This window comes from Eubalaena glacialis, chromosome 7 (genome assembly GCF_028564815.1).
Source record: "Eubalaena glacialis isolate mEubGla1 chromosome 7, mEubGla1.1.hap2.+ XY, whole genome shotgun sequence".
Lineage (NCBI taxonomy): Eukaryota > Metazoa > Chordata > Mammalia > Artiodactyla > Balaenidae > Eubalaena > Eubalaena glacialis.
Genome location: NC_083722.1, coordinates 16,780,646 through 16,796,475, shown reverse-complemented (window position 1 = coordinate 16,796,475; position 15,830 = coordinate 16,780,646). Strand labels below are relative to the sequence as shown.

At 39.2% G+C, this 15,830-nt stretch overlaps 1 protein-coding gene across 3 annotated transcripts in view; it reads right to left on the bottom strand.

Moving 5' to 3' along the window:
- Positions 1 to 15,830, bottom strand: part of CDKAL1 (CDK5 regulatory subunit associated protein 1 like 1) — a 669,678-nt gene that overhangs the window by 127,125 nt on the left and 526,723 nt on the right. For all 3 annotated transcript variants that reach the window (XM_061194866.1, XM_061194868.1, XM_061194867.1), the window contains exon 13: positions 1,229 to 1,291. In XM_061194866.1, coding sequence (XP_061050849.1) covers positions 1,229 to 1,291 — 63 coding nt within the window. The remainder of the gene's footprint in view (positions 1 to 1,228; positions 1,292 to 15,830) is intronic.

Below are 15,830 nucleotides of genomic sequence, written 5' to 3'. Positions count from 1 at the left end.
ACTTATCAGCCTGCACCTTCCGCCTGCGTTGTCAGACACGCCTGGCTCGCTCAATCTCTTTCAAACAAATTGCCATATTCTGCAAAGTGACTGATTTAACTTGAAAAATGTAACTTGAAATGATAAAATTTTTAGTCTTGTATATCGCTGCGGTCACGTGGAATATAAACACCTCTTCTGACAAATTTCTGATGCTTAAGTCAACTGTTCACTATAGAAACACTAGAAGCTATTCAAATTCTTTCAACTTCTATGAACAACTGGCACAATTTTTTCCTCCTGAATCCAGACATCTCTGTATTCTCAAATGAGGAGAGTAGTTTTCACACTGCTTATTTTGGCTAGTTAAAAAATCCCTACCACATGTCTCCTTGTAGATTCATAGATAAAGATTTAAGTTTATATTAGCATTTCAACTGTGCGAATGTTTTGTTTGCTTCTGAAATCACCTCGAATTAACAGATTTACTGGAACCTTATATGATATAGAAGTTTTGTACAAGTCTCAGAATACTTTAATGTATTTCCCCATGAAGATGTGGTGTTGAGCGTTTTCTTTAATAAGTTATGTTTTTTTTTTTTTAAAGAGAACTTATCCTTTACAAATATATGGTGAAATACTTATAAGTGAAGAGATGTTTGAGAATTCTTCAAACATAGGAAGTGGAGAGTGTGGGTATAAATGAAACAAGACTGGCCATGGGTCTATGAAGCTATGGGATGGGGATGCAGGGGTCATTACACTACTCGGTCTTCTGTGTAGCAAAACTCTCGGGAGTGAATATTTCAGTTATGATTCTCGGCACTGCTTTTTGTTAGGATTTTTATTTAGAAACATAACTTTCTGTCAGAAGCAATGGAGAACCAACAGTTGGCAGATAATATTTCAACTGTCTCTACCAATTCCAAAGCCAGGTTCGTCTACTACGCTGTTTGGAAAGAAAAAACCCACCAATCAAAAAACACTCCCAAATCTGTCTTTTCACAGTCTTTGAGATTTCAGTGATGATATGTAACTAGATTTTAATATGCATAAAATAGAATTATTTTAGTTCAGAAATACAGATCTTCTCTTTTCTTTACAAGAGATAAAGAGTTAAAAAATTAAAACTGAAATATAAATGTAATTGGTAACTGTAGTTCAAAATCACTATATACTGGTGAAAAGTGTGCTATACGTTCAGAAGGACTTCTACTACCCAGGAACCCTGATAACATTCTTCTCTTACCTTGTGATCATATGGATTGTAAGAATGAAATACTTGAGAAAGATCTTTTGTTCTTTGCTTTTTCTGTGGAAGAAAACACAAACATGTGAGTACACTGGTGGCAAAAATATACACATGTATATCTGTCTATCTGTATGTATGTATGTATGTATGTATCTGCTTTACAACATTGTTTATTTAGAGATTCCTCCTTTGTGCAAGCTGAGGGGCTACACTGTCAACCTGGGACAAATGGATATAACCAGAAACCAAGGCCACTTGATGGCTATGTGGGTCACTGTCACAGACCAGTGAGGCAACCTCCTTCTAGAAGGTTCCATAATTAAAACTCTATTTATAATAAATGCATAATTCAGAGACTAAAATGAAGAAGAAACTATGAAAAGAAAGAAAAACATACTTAGGACACTTTCAATTTCATTGCAATACCAACTTCAGTTACTCTGAGTTAGGCACTAGCACGCATCCATTTAAACAAGCAATATGCCTACTTCAGGCTTCCTGGTCACAGCCTGGGTCTGTCTGCTGGAGCCTGCAGCTGTGAGGCTGTCTTTGCTCTGTCACTGCTATATAGTGACATAGATATGTATATATGGCACTGTTATATATATGGTGTCTCACACACAGTAGGCCCTCAATAAATATTTGCTAAACTAATGAATAAATGAATATACCTGAGTTAGGCATAAAACTATTGTATCAGTAATGATGACATGTAAGTCTCATATACAGTTATGAACAGAGAAGCCTCTCTTCACTTCCAATGATGTTTTCGTCATTAGAAGAAGCCGGGCTTCTCCACCTCCTGCTCCTCAGTGTCTGTGACAATGAAGAAGTGTGCGGTTCTCTTATGAGAGTTACTATAAGAATCAGCTTGTTTACTAATCCACTGTGATCTGTCCACTCCCCCATAGCCACCATGAGCAATTTTGTGGATGGTTCCAGACCTTCTGTGCACATATCTTCACACACAATTGATTACTATTACTTTCAAAGAAAAGGAACCATTCCGTATACACTGTTCTGAAATTTACTTTTTTCCTCTTCACAATTTATCCCTGCCAAACTTAAATGCTTATATATCCAGCTCTGCAATCCCTTAGACAGAGTTCTGAAATCCAAAAACTTCTGAAATCTGAACTTTTTTCCTGAAATGCATTTCAGTTTATAAATATAATGATAATCTTTGCACAAACATCTTTGCCAGCTTGAGTGTGTGTATTTTTTTTTTAAAAGATAAATTATGGAAGTCAGGTTGCAGGATCAAGTGGAATGCATGTTTATTACCTTGACAGAAACTGTCAAGCTGCCCCCTCCCCCAAACACTAGACCAGTGTGTCCTCTCATCAAGAGTGAAAGAGAAGAAGGGATTGTGGCTTAGGTTGGAAATTCTTAATTTCTTTTTTTCGTTTAAAGGTGAGAACATTTTTAAATTTAGAAAATAGATAAGACATTTTAAAAACAGATACTGAACATCATCCCAGCTGCTGATTATAGAATTTATTTCTTGTATTTATTTTTTATACATCATAGAGTTAGCCCACTACACCACATCTTAAAATTCTGTCATGAGAGTGGCCTGTTTGTCCTTAATGCTGCCCCCATCTTGTTCCAGGTTCTACTCTGATGTTGTTAATGCTTGCCTGGTACCCATGTTTCCTAGGGAAGTGTTTCCTTCTTTAAACTCCAGCCTCCTCATGAGCACATCTGTCACACCTCCCCTACGCCATAGGTCTAGGCAGATCCCCGGCATAGGTTCTATATGACCTTGGGCAGCTACTTGGCTCAGCAGTCAGAGCTGATATGAATTAGGACCTTGTGTTAGAGTCATTTGTATACACTCACAGTTTTCCCAAAGATTAGTTCCCTACTTCAGAACTGTCTTTGGAGCCACAAATCCAGTTAGCAGTCCTTCAACTCACTTGGCCTGTTTCCACATTCTGACACCACTAACAGTCATCTCTCCCTGCAGCTCAGCTACAATTCCTACCTCCTCTGTCCAGCTCTGAGCTGTGCTTCTGACCACTGGGCTCGAAAATAATCTAACACTCCTTTTCTCTAGAGAGCAGAGATGTATCTCTAACAGTTTGGAAACAGTCCCCTGGCTCTATGAGCCCTGGAATCTGTTCTGAACAGGTCACTTGCCCGCCAAAGTTTTCATTAGCTTATAATTTTCTCTTTCCTTTCCATACACCCACTTAGTTGGTTTAACAGTTCTTGGCTTATACTTCAATCAGAAGAAAAATGACGGATATTAACACTTCCTTTGGTAAGAGACAATATAAAACACTGGGGAAATTTTTTTTCAGAAAGGAAATTATGCTTGAGAAGATAAAATAGGCAGCATATCAGTATTCAACTTAGGAGGTGTCCCAAGGACCAATTAGTCCCTAAAATGGTTGAGCTACCAGCTTGAGTTGGCAGGTGGATAAGGAATATTCAGAGGTTCTTTCATGTGACCTTTTTATGTGGGTTTGGATTTTATATCTTTATTTTGATAGCTAAAATCTAAATATACCTTCTATTATTTTGGGAAGAAAGTAGGGTATAAATAAAAAGCAAATAACACTATTCAGACTAAGCCCCAAAAGAAGACAGTGAGGAAAGAATGCCTTTTTCTGACAACAAATTTATTATATACAACTACAGTAAAGTCTTGGCTATGAATATTGAAGGTTATATGTTACTAGTCCAGTTAACTGAACACCACTGCTATTTTTCCTGTGAGGTCAGAGTCATATAGCCCAGAACTGTATTTTCTGGGATCCAGAATAGGGATTGACAAATGATAGCCCCTGGGCCAATCCAGCCTACTGCCTGCTTTTGTAAATAAAATTGTATTGAAACACAGCCACTGTCATTTTCTTATGTATTATCTATGGCTGCTTTCACGCTACAAGAGCAGAAGTTGAGTGGTTGCAACAGAGACCCTATAGTCCATAAATCCTAAAGTATTTACTATCCGGCCCTTTACGGAAAAAGTCAGCCATCTCTCACCTAGAATCTCTATCTCTGACCACGTCCACTTCCGGCAATAGTCCCTTGACCCCCAAACCAAATGAACAACTAACTGTCCAGTAAAATTCCTTGTTGCTTCTGCTCGCTGAATGAAGACAGTTCAAGAATCAACCCTAACGGATATCCTGACACATCAGGGTGAACATATCAAGGAAAATAACAATGAGCTGTCTTGCTGTCTTGTTTGTAGGATTTTGCCTTCTGAGCATTCTATATTCAGACAGAGAATGTTACAAGTTGTTTTCTAGAGCATGTTGAGATAGATGTAGGGCTTTTAGAGCCTTCTGTATTCACAATGTAACTGCGGATGGCAGAAACTCCGAGAAGAGACCCTTTACTAAGTTGTAGCACTAAAGCCAAGGAGAAGGTTTCATGTACGAGTAACTGAAGCATGGTCATTATTGCTATTGAGCCAGTTCCTCACGTGCAGACAATGTTAACAATACGAAGCTACAAGACCAGTTGAGCCTTGCTGTCAGCAGTTTTAACTGAAACAAAAAGCTGAGCCAAAAATGGAAGAGTTAGGTAGTTTCCGATTGCATCATAGTGTGTGTCTAAATTACCTCCCACCTTTTCGCCTGTTAAAATAAACATCTCAGTCATGCAACCACCTGTTAATTCTCCAAGTGTTCAAAAAGTAAACGTGTCAAACAAGTTGTGTGATGAACTTGGAATGAGGGTGGCCAAAGTACAATGAGTATGGCAAACATCTCCCCGAGAACAGTACGAGGTGCCTTCAAGTCCACCTCGTCATTAATCTCAAGGTCCTGGCCACAGAGATGAGAGGATGGTAAAAAGTAACTACATGCTGAGTCCTGCAGTCTCTGTGGGTTGCAGCTGTGTTTAAAATGAGGCAGTATGCAAATTTGGTAAAGTTTCTACATTTCTGACAAGCTGAATATCTGAAGATCTCTATCCCATAGGCATTTCCTGCCTATAGGAACTTTGAATTTCACTCTGCAAGGACAGAAAACACTGATGAACCCCTTTTATATCCATGTTTAAACTCCCTTTCAGACAAAACCAAACAAAATTAAAGGCCCCAAAGGAGGATTTTTAACAGTTCCGATTTCCAGATGATGTAATTATTTCAATTTTTATCAAAGGTAACAAAAGAGCTCGGATCTGAAAGACATTCCACATGTGATGAGAACCTGTATTTTGAACGTGAAGTTACACAATCAACTGAGTTTTAACAGTATCCACCAATTTAACTTCTCCTGGTTCCTCAAACGAATTCAGTGTTTTCTGTGCCTATTCGCTACTTGTAGATTAAAGTTTTCTCAAATAAAATAGTGTGATTATAAGGTAAAACTGTAATAACGCTATGAATGTCATTTCTACATACAGATTCTCAAAAATGATAAAACCTACAAGCTTTCAGAGAGTTCAATGTGCTTAAGGTATATTATAATAAAATATAAATGTTTCAACAAATCCTCATCATACTTTGTGGTAAGGAGACAAAAGAGCAAGTTTGAGTTTCAATGTACCGACTTCTTATTTCTGGTTCCGCATGTAAGGAACTTGGAAATTACCACTCTGTCCTCACAAGTAATAAGCTGAAAAGACTGAAAAACCACAAACTCAGGGAAAACTACTGCCCTCCCCCGCCTGCCCACCTCCACCCCCCTGCAACTGGAGAGACCAACTGGCAATCACCAGGAATGCAGCTTCCCAGGGCAGAGCGAATCCCTGTGGGAACCAGCGCTGGGGCAGGAAAACCGGAACTGTAATTGCTGGATTGTTGGAGGCCCGGTGCTAACAACTCTAAGAGCTAAGGACTCCGAGGGGATTCAGTAGTAGGGGCCCTCACAGTGTTGTGAGATTTACTAGCAGAAGCTCAATGAGGTTCCCACAGTAAATATCAGAGAAAATCCCCTTGGGCTTCCAGCAGAAGGAGAGGGAAAAGGAACCATTTTGAAATACACCAGTGCACTCTGTTTTTAACAAGGCCTGCCTTCAGGAGAAACTAGCTAATCAAAGCTGAACCTGCTACGGTATTATTACCAGAGCCTAACTGACCTGGGGAATGGAATACCCAACTCCAGCCCACCTAGCCATCCTATCCCACCTAAGAGGAGAGAAAAACACCAAGAAGTGCACAGTCCAGAGGCCTAGGCTAACTAAAAGACTGAGATGTAATCATAGGAGTGTAGAATATTTCCCCACCTCTCACATCTTGCCACATTACTAAAGGCAATTCCTTTTAAGCAGTACATCACATCCGACTATCAATAAAAATCACAAGGTATGCCAAAGGCAAAAAACACCCACAATTTGAAGAGATAGAGCAAAAATCACAACCAGACATGACAGAAATGTTAGAATTATCAAAAATAATTCTGATTAATACACTAAGGGCTCTAATGGATAAAGCAGACAGCAAGAACAAATGGACAATGTAAGCAGAGAGATGGAAATCCTAAGAAAGAACCAAAAGAAATGTTAGAGATCAAAAATAATGTAACAGAAATGAAGAATGCCTTTATGGGTTTATTAATAGACTGAACATAGCTGAGGAAGGAATCTCTGAGCTAGAGGATGATATATCGCTAGAATCCTCGAAAACTACAAAGCAGAGAACAAAGACTGAAAGAAAAGAGAACAGAATATCCAAAGACTGTGGGATAACTAAAAAAGGTATGACATATGTGGTTATGGGACTACCAGGAGGAGAAGAAAGAGAGAAAAGAAAAGAAGAAATATTTGAAACAAGAATAACTGAGAATTTCCCCAAACTAAGGTCAGACACCAAACCACAGATCTAGGAAGCTCAGTGAACACCAAGCAGGACACATGCCAAGAAAACTACACTTTGGCATATCATTTTCAAATTATAGTAAATCAAAGATAAAGAAAAAAATCCTGAAAGAAGCCAGAGGGGAAAAAACACATTACCTATAGAGGAACAAAGGTAAGAGTTACCTTTAACTTCTCCATAGAAACCATGAAGGCAAGGAGAGAATGGAGTGAAATATTTGAAGTGTTGAGAGAAAAAAAATCCACCAACCTAGAATTCTGTACCTTGCAAAATTATCTCTCAAAAATGAAGGAACAATGAAGACATTTTCAGACAAAGAAAAACTGAGGAAATTTGCTGCCAGTAGACCTGCCTTGCAAGAAATGTTAAAAGGAGTTCTTTAGAGAACAGGAAAATAATATATGTCAGAAATCTGAATCTACATAAAGAAAGCAAGAGCACTGAGGAAGGAATAAGTGAAAGTGAATTAATTTTTCTTATTCTTAATTGATCTAATAGATAACAGTTAGATAAAATAATAATAGCAACAATGTATTTGATTATGTATGCTTAAGTATATGTGAAATACATTACAGCAATGATACAAGGGATGGGAGGAAGGAATTAGGATTATTTTGTTATTACAAGGTATTCATACTACCTGTGAAGTTTTATCATCCTATGTAAAAGTGGATTTCTTTTACTTGGACTAGTTGTAAATGTATATTGCAAATTCTAGGGCAACTACTAAAATAAGCTGTCCTTTTTGTTTTTGTTTTTTTAAAGTATAAATGATATGCTAAGAAAGGAGAGTTTCAACACACTTATTTTTTCCTGCTCCCTTTCTGGTAGAGAGCCTAAGAAGTGGTTAACTGATTAAGTGGCAAGTAGCAGCAGCAAAGTAAGAGTAAGAGGATAAGGAGCCAAGGAAACTCACCAATTGGACGATCAGGTTCTGAATAGCTGACCTTTGTGTCACGCGGGGGCAATGAAGACAAGAGGCAATGATGGTGCCATGGGGACTAGGAGACTGTGGCTCTAAATACATTCCAAGGGGCTGGAGTCAAAATTCCAGGTAATAACGGCTAGGGATCAAGGACTGGTCAGTTACTACATGACAGGGAAAGGACAGGCATTCCACCTCAGGAACCGTATCCTGAGGCAAAAGGGTGGAAACAGCCAAGAGTTGCAAGGTAATAACAAAGACTGAGAATCAAAAGCGTTGTTGGTGAAGAACTAGGAACTGGGAGAATCACAGTGAGAACAGCGACTAAGCAAAAAGCAGCAAGAGACACTGAAGTCAGGGATAAGAAATGAAGTAGCCAGGAAACCTTCAGAGGTAAGCGAAGGCCTTGACTTCCAAGGATGTGGTCTGAGGCTGAGGCAGGTCTGATGTTTACCTTGGGCTCTTCTATTATACTTCCTGCAGGGGCAGGTTCCCCGAGTCAGCGTGTGGGCAATGCAGGGCCCATTAAACTCAGTCTGAAATGGGACAGCATTTGGTTGAGGAGGGAAAATAGTACGGTGTACTGGGGAGGTCAGCTTTTGATAAAAGCAGAAAGAAAAGAACTGAGTCTATAGATAGATTATGCCATTTTATACTGTAAGAAAGTAGGTCGAGTATAGGAATGCTGAGGCAGAGAAAAAAGACGTAGCTTTGTTGAATCAAAGAAATGGCTAAATGATTAGAGCACACAATGCAAGAAATGTGACAAATGATCAAATTTGAGTTGCAGAAAGAGGTTTGTTATGCTGTTAGAGATGGAGCATGGGAGCAAGGCTAGAGGCCGAAGGCTGTGAGAAGAGGGTGCAGTGGTTCTGAAGAAATGACACCATCCCAAAGGAAGCGAGGGGCAAGGGGAGTCGGCGAGATGGGCGTGAGCAATAGCTAAGAGGCAGGACAGGCGGCACTCGGTTAGACAGGAGTACAAGACAGGGGAGAGCAGAGGAAGACTCCAAGATTTCTGACGCAGACAGCTGAGGGGGGAGAGGTACCCTGCAATGAGATAAGGAATCTAGACTGACAAGCAGGTTTGAGTGGTGAGGTGGGGGGGGGGGGGGAGGGAGTTCAGTTTTGAATATAGTGACATTTGGAGAGTTAATCTGAAGGAAGTTAGACATAAGTGTATGGTGCTAAGAAGAGAGATGTGGTGCTAATTATTAGAAAAATGCAAATCAAAACTACAATGAGGTGCCACCTCACACTGGTCAGAATGGCCATCATTAAAAAGTCTACACATAACAAATGCTGGAGAGGGTATGGAGAAAAGGGAACCCTCCTACACTGTTGGTGGGAATGTAAGTTGGTACAGCCACTATGGAGAACAGTATGGAGGTCCTTAAAAACTAAAAATAGAGTTGCCATATGATCCAGCAATCCCACTCCTGGGCATATATCCAGACAAAACTATAATTCAAAAAGATACATGCACCTCTATGTTCATAGCAGCACTATTTACAATAACCAGGACATGGAAACAATCTAAATGTCCATCAACAGATGAATGAATAAGGAAGATGTGGTACATATATACAACAGAATACTACTCAGCCATAAAAAAAAAAACCAAAATAATGCCATTTGCAGCAATATAGATGGACCTAGAGTTTATCATACTAAGTGAAGAAAGTCAGAAAGAGAAAGACAAATACCATATAATATCACTTATATGTGGAGTCTAATATACGACAAAACGGAACTTATCTACAAAACACAAACAGACTCGCAGACATAGAGAACAGACTTGTGGTTGCCAAGGGGGAGGGATGGACTTGAAGTTTGGGATTAGCAGATGCAAACTATTATATGTAGGATGGATAAACAGCAAGGTCCTACTGTATAGCACAGGGAACTATATTCAATATCCTGTGATAAACCATAATGGAAAAGAATATAAAAAAGAATATGTATATATATGTATTGTATAACTGAATCACTTTGCTGTACAGCAGAAATTAACACAAAATTATAAATCAATTATATTTCAATTAAAAAAAAAAGAAGAGAGATTTGGGAGTCATGAGCCTACTGGTGTAATTTAAAGTGGGAGAGGGGATATGATCGCATAGGGAATATAAGGACACAAGAAGATTAAGGTTAAAATCCAAGCAAATAATACCTCTCTGACTACTGGGCCGGGTATCTGCTTTGGATTTCATATGTAAAATGAAGGAGTTGGATTAGGCCAGTGGTTTTCAACCCTGGTTGCAGGTTAGAATCACTGGGGAGCCTCTAAAGTATATGCATGCTCTAGTCCTAATCCCTAGTGATGCTGATTTAATTGGCATGGTGGGACCTACACAAGTGTATTATTTAAAAGTTCTTGAGTTTTCCAATGAGCAGTCAAAGTTGAGAACCACTAGCCAAGATGATCCCTAAGGTCTCTTCCAACTGTTAACGTCTATTCTTCTCTATCAGTTCCACACTGTCTTTCAGCTGTTGTCATCCTGGGTTGTGAATTCTATCAGGCATTCCCATTCTTAATCTCCACATTATGCCTATAGCTTTGCCTTATTTCCTGACCTCTTCCTTTCCTTAAAAATGGACTCTATGCAGGAATTCCTCTGGGGCACATTGAGGCTTTGGCTGCACAGAACAGGCTGCTGTTACATATTTGTTCCCTATGTGGTGAGAGCTTTTTAAAAATAAGTGGAAAGCTAATTTAATAAATCTGAACCTTTATTTTGTTATCAATGTATAAAACATCAGAGGCTTAATTAAAAGCGTTTGACATTATCAGCGCTCAATCACAACCTCACTTTTATATCGTAGGTTTTTGGCTGGTGTCCCTAAGATGATGAGAACCACTCAAGACCACTGAGAAGAAGGGAAAACAAGTCCCTGGAATTTAAACAGTCGACCCCCAAATTTAGAAATCAATTAAAAAAGTTAGTGATGTGAAGTATGTTTGGTGATCAAAAATACCCCAAAATACTCAGGGGAACACACAAACTTCAAAATATCATCTGCTTTTCCTTTATATGGTTCATATATATAATACTTCTGTGTTCTATGAGAAACAACTCTACTGTGAGCATGGTAGGAAAAATAAAAATAAAGCTTTATTTATTTTTTTCACCTCTCACTTTCCAGTAAGATATGAATGCTGCTGGCTGTGGTCCTAAATTTCCTTCTCTCCCTCCTGTTACAGCAAATTCAAGGAGAGTTAACATGTTCTTTAGTTTCTCCAATCTTCACAGTGGGGGGCCCAGTATAACCTCCATTCTTGGAAGACACTGAAACAGCAGACTTCTGAGAGGGGAAGTTAGAAAATAGGTAAGTGAATTTGTTCACCCGACTGTAATGGTGCTCAAAATAACCAGGCCAACGTGGAAATGTACCACTGATTTTAAAGCACAGCAGTGTCAGTGGGAAACTTTTCCCTAGCCTTACGGTTTCTAAAATAACCTCAGTGGAATGAAGGTGCAATAATCAGCCTCTCGTTTTCATAGTGCGGGAGGTGGAGGTGCAGCGGCACCATTTATCCTGGCAGATCCTCAACCAAGCAACAAATGCTGGAAGAAAATGCAAAGAGGGAATTCTGCATTAATGCAGTGGTACCTGATAAAATAAAATGTAAGTAGCCATATCTCCTTATATCAAGCTCACCTTACTTTCTAAAGAGAACATTTGTTTGCAAGGAAAGGTCATTCTTTGAAAACAAAAGCATGGCTGGCACATAAGGAAGGAGACTTAACCAGTTTGTGGTGCTAGGTGTTGCCACAACGAAAAGCCATTACAAGTAGTTGGAAAAGAAACAGCCTTTCAATGTAAAACAAATCCCTGCAAAAAGACAAAGTCAAAGGGGGCTAAGCACTACATACCACACACAATGATTCCTTCCAAGATCCTTTGTACAGTAACTTCTGGGTGCTCAAAAGTAGCACATGAGAACATGAGTTGCTATAAATATCAATTCAGTATCACTTACCTTCACTCTGCCCTTCCAACAAACCACAAAAGAGAGTTAACTTGACCTCTTATCTGGATTACTGTAGTAATATTTTCTTTCCTGGACTACCTGAGTCCAATTTTCACCCTCTAAGTCAAGAACTGGCAAAATAGGGTCTGTGGGCCAAATATGACTTGCTGCTTAGTTTTGTACAGTCTGCAGTTTGTTTTTACATTTTCAAATCGGGGGGGAAAAAAATCCAGAGAACGAGAATACTGGTTACCTGTGAAAATTATATGAAATTCGAATTTCCGTAAAGTTTTATTAGCACACGGCCACGCTCATTCATTCACATATTGTGTACGGCTGCCTTTGTGGACAATGGCCGCCTGGGATGGCTCCAACAGAAACCCTAGGGACCATAAAGCCAAAAATACTTACTATCTGGCCCTTGACAGAAAGAGTCTGCCAAGCCCTGCGTTAAATCACTGGCGTGCAATCCTGACTGCACAGTGGAATCACTGGGGATTTAAAGAATACTGATGTCTGGGTGCCATCACTAGAGATTCTGATTTAATTGATCTGGGGTGCAGCTTGGGATTTGGAATTTTAAAAATCTTTGCAGGTGAGGCTGACGTGAAGCCAGGGTTGAGAACCAATGCTTAACCCAACTCTGTCCTAAGGCCAGAGTGAGTTTTCTAACGCATGGTCGTCTAAAAACCTGCAAGGGCTCCCGCTGTTCAGAGAATCAAGTTTCAAGTACTGCATTAGGGCTCTGGCCCACTTTCCCCACTAACACCAAAGACAGTGTCTTGTTCCTGGCTGACCCCACATTTTCTTGAGTTCACATCTTGCTAATGCTATTTCCTTGGCCTGGAATGCCTTCCCTACCATCTCCATGTATTAAATTCATTCTGAAAAGCCCAGTTCAAAGATCCTATCCTTCTTGCTGGATCCCCCCAAACAGAAAGAACCTTTTAAATTACGTGCTTCCACAGTTCGCTTCACCACTCTCCCGGTGTGTCACTGCCTCCTTGGGGCAGAAGCCATGTCCTGGTTGTCTGGGTAGCATCTCTTCCCTCCACAAGGCTTTATTAAAGTGCCTTGCATGTGTGAGCTGTTCAATAAATACTGCCACCCCCTTCATCCCACAACATTTTGGTTTAATCTTCATTGAGCCTCCTACACCCTCAAATGAGCCACCCAAGTCACCTTTTCCCTCCAGGCTCTCTATTTGTGAATACAACACTCAACTTGTATAACCTCAGCTTCCCCATCCTCCTTTGTCCTCATTCTCCCTACAGACTCCTGCTCCCCCCACTTCACATTACTCTAATCACTTGCCCCCTGCATAATTTGGGTACCTCTGTGGACTGAGGCCACCTCAGCATTCCTTGGTTATTCCTCTGTGAGGAGATAGCTGCTATTCCGATTCCTCATAAGAGCCTCCCACCAGTTTTTCTGTCTCCATTCTCACCCTCTATACCTAAAATACATTCTCTGAGCTTTAAAAATTAGCTATTAAATAGCTATGTTCACAGCAGCACTATTTATAATAGCCAAGACATGGAAGCAACCTAAATGTCCATCCATAGAGGAATGGATAAAGAAGAGGTGGTACATTTATACAATGGAATACTACTCAGCCATAAAAATTGAAATAATACCATTTGCAGCAACATGGATGGACCTAGAGTTTATCATACTAAGCAAAGTGAGTCAGAAAGAGAAAGACAAATACCATATGATATCACCTATATGTGGAATCTAAAATATGACACAGGGACTTTCCTGGGAGTCCAGGGGTTAAGACTCCGTGCTTCCAATGCAGGGGGCACAGGTTCGATCCCTGGCCGGGGAACTAAGATTTCCACATGCCATGTGGCCAAAAAATACTACTACTACTAATAAATTAATTAATAAATTAATTAAATATGACACAAATGAACTTATGTATGAAACAGACAGACAGAGAACAGATTTGTGGTTGCCAAGGTGGTGGGAAGGGATGGATTGGGAATTTGGGATTAGCAGATGCAAACCATTATATGTAGAATGGATGGACAACAAGGTCCTACTGTACAGCACAGGGAACTATATTCAGTATCCTGTGATAAATCATAATGGAAAAGAATATGAAAAAGAATGTATATATATGTATAACTGAATCACTCTGCTGTACAGCAGAAATTAACACAAAATTGTAAATCAACTACACTCCAATAAAATAAATTTTTAAAACACCTTCAGGTTTAACAGTATCACTTATTCATTCATTTGATGCACTGACTGTGTGCCCCTCATGCTGCAGGGGCCATACTAAGCACTGGTGAGACAGACAGCAAGTCAGATGAGGCCACTGGACTCAACAGAACTTATAAACTAGCGGGAGAAATAATTACCACACTTAACCACAACCAGGAACACAGTAAACAAATGTTTGCTAAATGAATTGCAAAAATTCTGGGTATTAACCTTTGGTGTAACACTGCTTATTAAGTGGCTGTGCTAATGAATGACCTGTTTATGGTTTGTACACAGATTACTAAGTCAAATGCAAATTTATTTTATGTTGGATATAATTATTTTTATAACTATAAATGGTACTTTAAGATGATAATCGTAAAAACTCCAGAATTTGAAACTTATTTCCACGGGATTCCGCTTTTGAGTCAACTTATATATATGCACAACATTTTTTTGCTGGCATGTCTGCATTCTCATAAACGCTTGCTCCTTTCTCTGACAAGTTATATACAGGATAGGGGAATGACAACACCAGTATCTTTTGCCAGGTGGAAAAATATTAGGAAAGGACAATATCAACAGCTATAAGTCATGGATTACTTTTACCTTAAAAATAAATAGGTAAATAAAACAACCAATAACAGTTCAGAATACAGTCAGATAACTGATTTGCTATCCATATATTTGATACTAGCTTTTATAACATACCCCAAACACCTGATCGTGCAAGAATAAACATTACCTCCCCACCGAGGTCCTCCATCTCCCTCACCCTGCCCCTGTGGTTACTCTGAAGCTAAGCAGTTTGACAAAGGAAAGAAAACTGGGTTTAATCTAATTCCTGTAAAATTTGTTTTCACACAATTTTAGAATTTCTAGACCAATCATACATATAAACATTACCAATGCATGAGAAGTTTCACTGTTACTTCTAAAATTTAAAAAATTCCTTTAACATGTGACAACTATTCTCACTGCAGTATTTTAGAATTACCAGTTACAGTGTTAAAACTCTCTCGAAGTCTGGCTCATCACCACAACCCAGCAAACAGTGGAGGGAACAAATCTGCTGCCATCTATGCGCTACACCGTCTTTATTTTTATCTTCAAAGGTTTACTATGCTATAAACTACTTGAAATTAGGGAGAGGGCGGGGACAAATGGTTTTATTTAACTTTTTTCTACTTATTATTGTTACAATGTCTGATGCCTGTAAATCATTTTAGTAAGGACAAATTATATAATTGAAAAAAAGTAAAAATAGGAAGTCATATTAGAGATGTAACTATGAGAGAATAATATTTTGCGAGTGGACAAAATAAATGCGGGGTGGGTTTTCCTAATAAGTGCCCTGGAGTCCTATGTCTTTCTGTATTGTCATTAAATACTTTTCTTCCTTTCATTTACAGAGAGATGGTAACACGCTTTTACTAAATCTAACATTCAATGAGCTTGGAGCCCAACATTGTGAAATACATAGGGCTGTACAGTCTGGACCTGCACAAACTCTATTAATGCTCAGAGCCTCATCCTGGCTTCCAGAGGCTAATCCACATCGCACCCAAGGGGAAAAATGATGAAACAAGAATGGAGGAAACTAAATTTCTCTGACCCACAGATAAGCTGCTCTACAGTTCTAAAAACTGATCAAAACCAATGCATCTCTTTCATGACCCCAAATAACCTCTGGTATCACCCCATT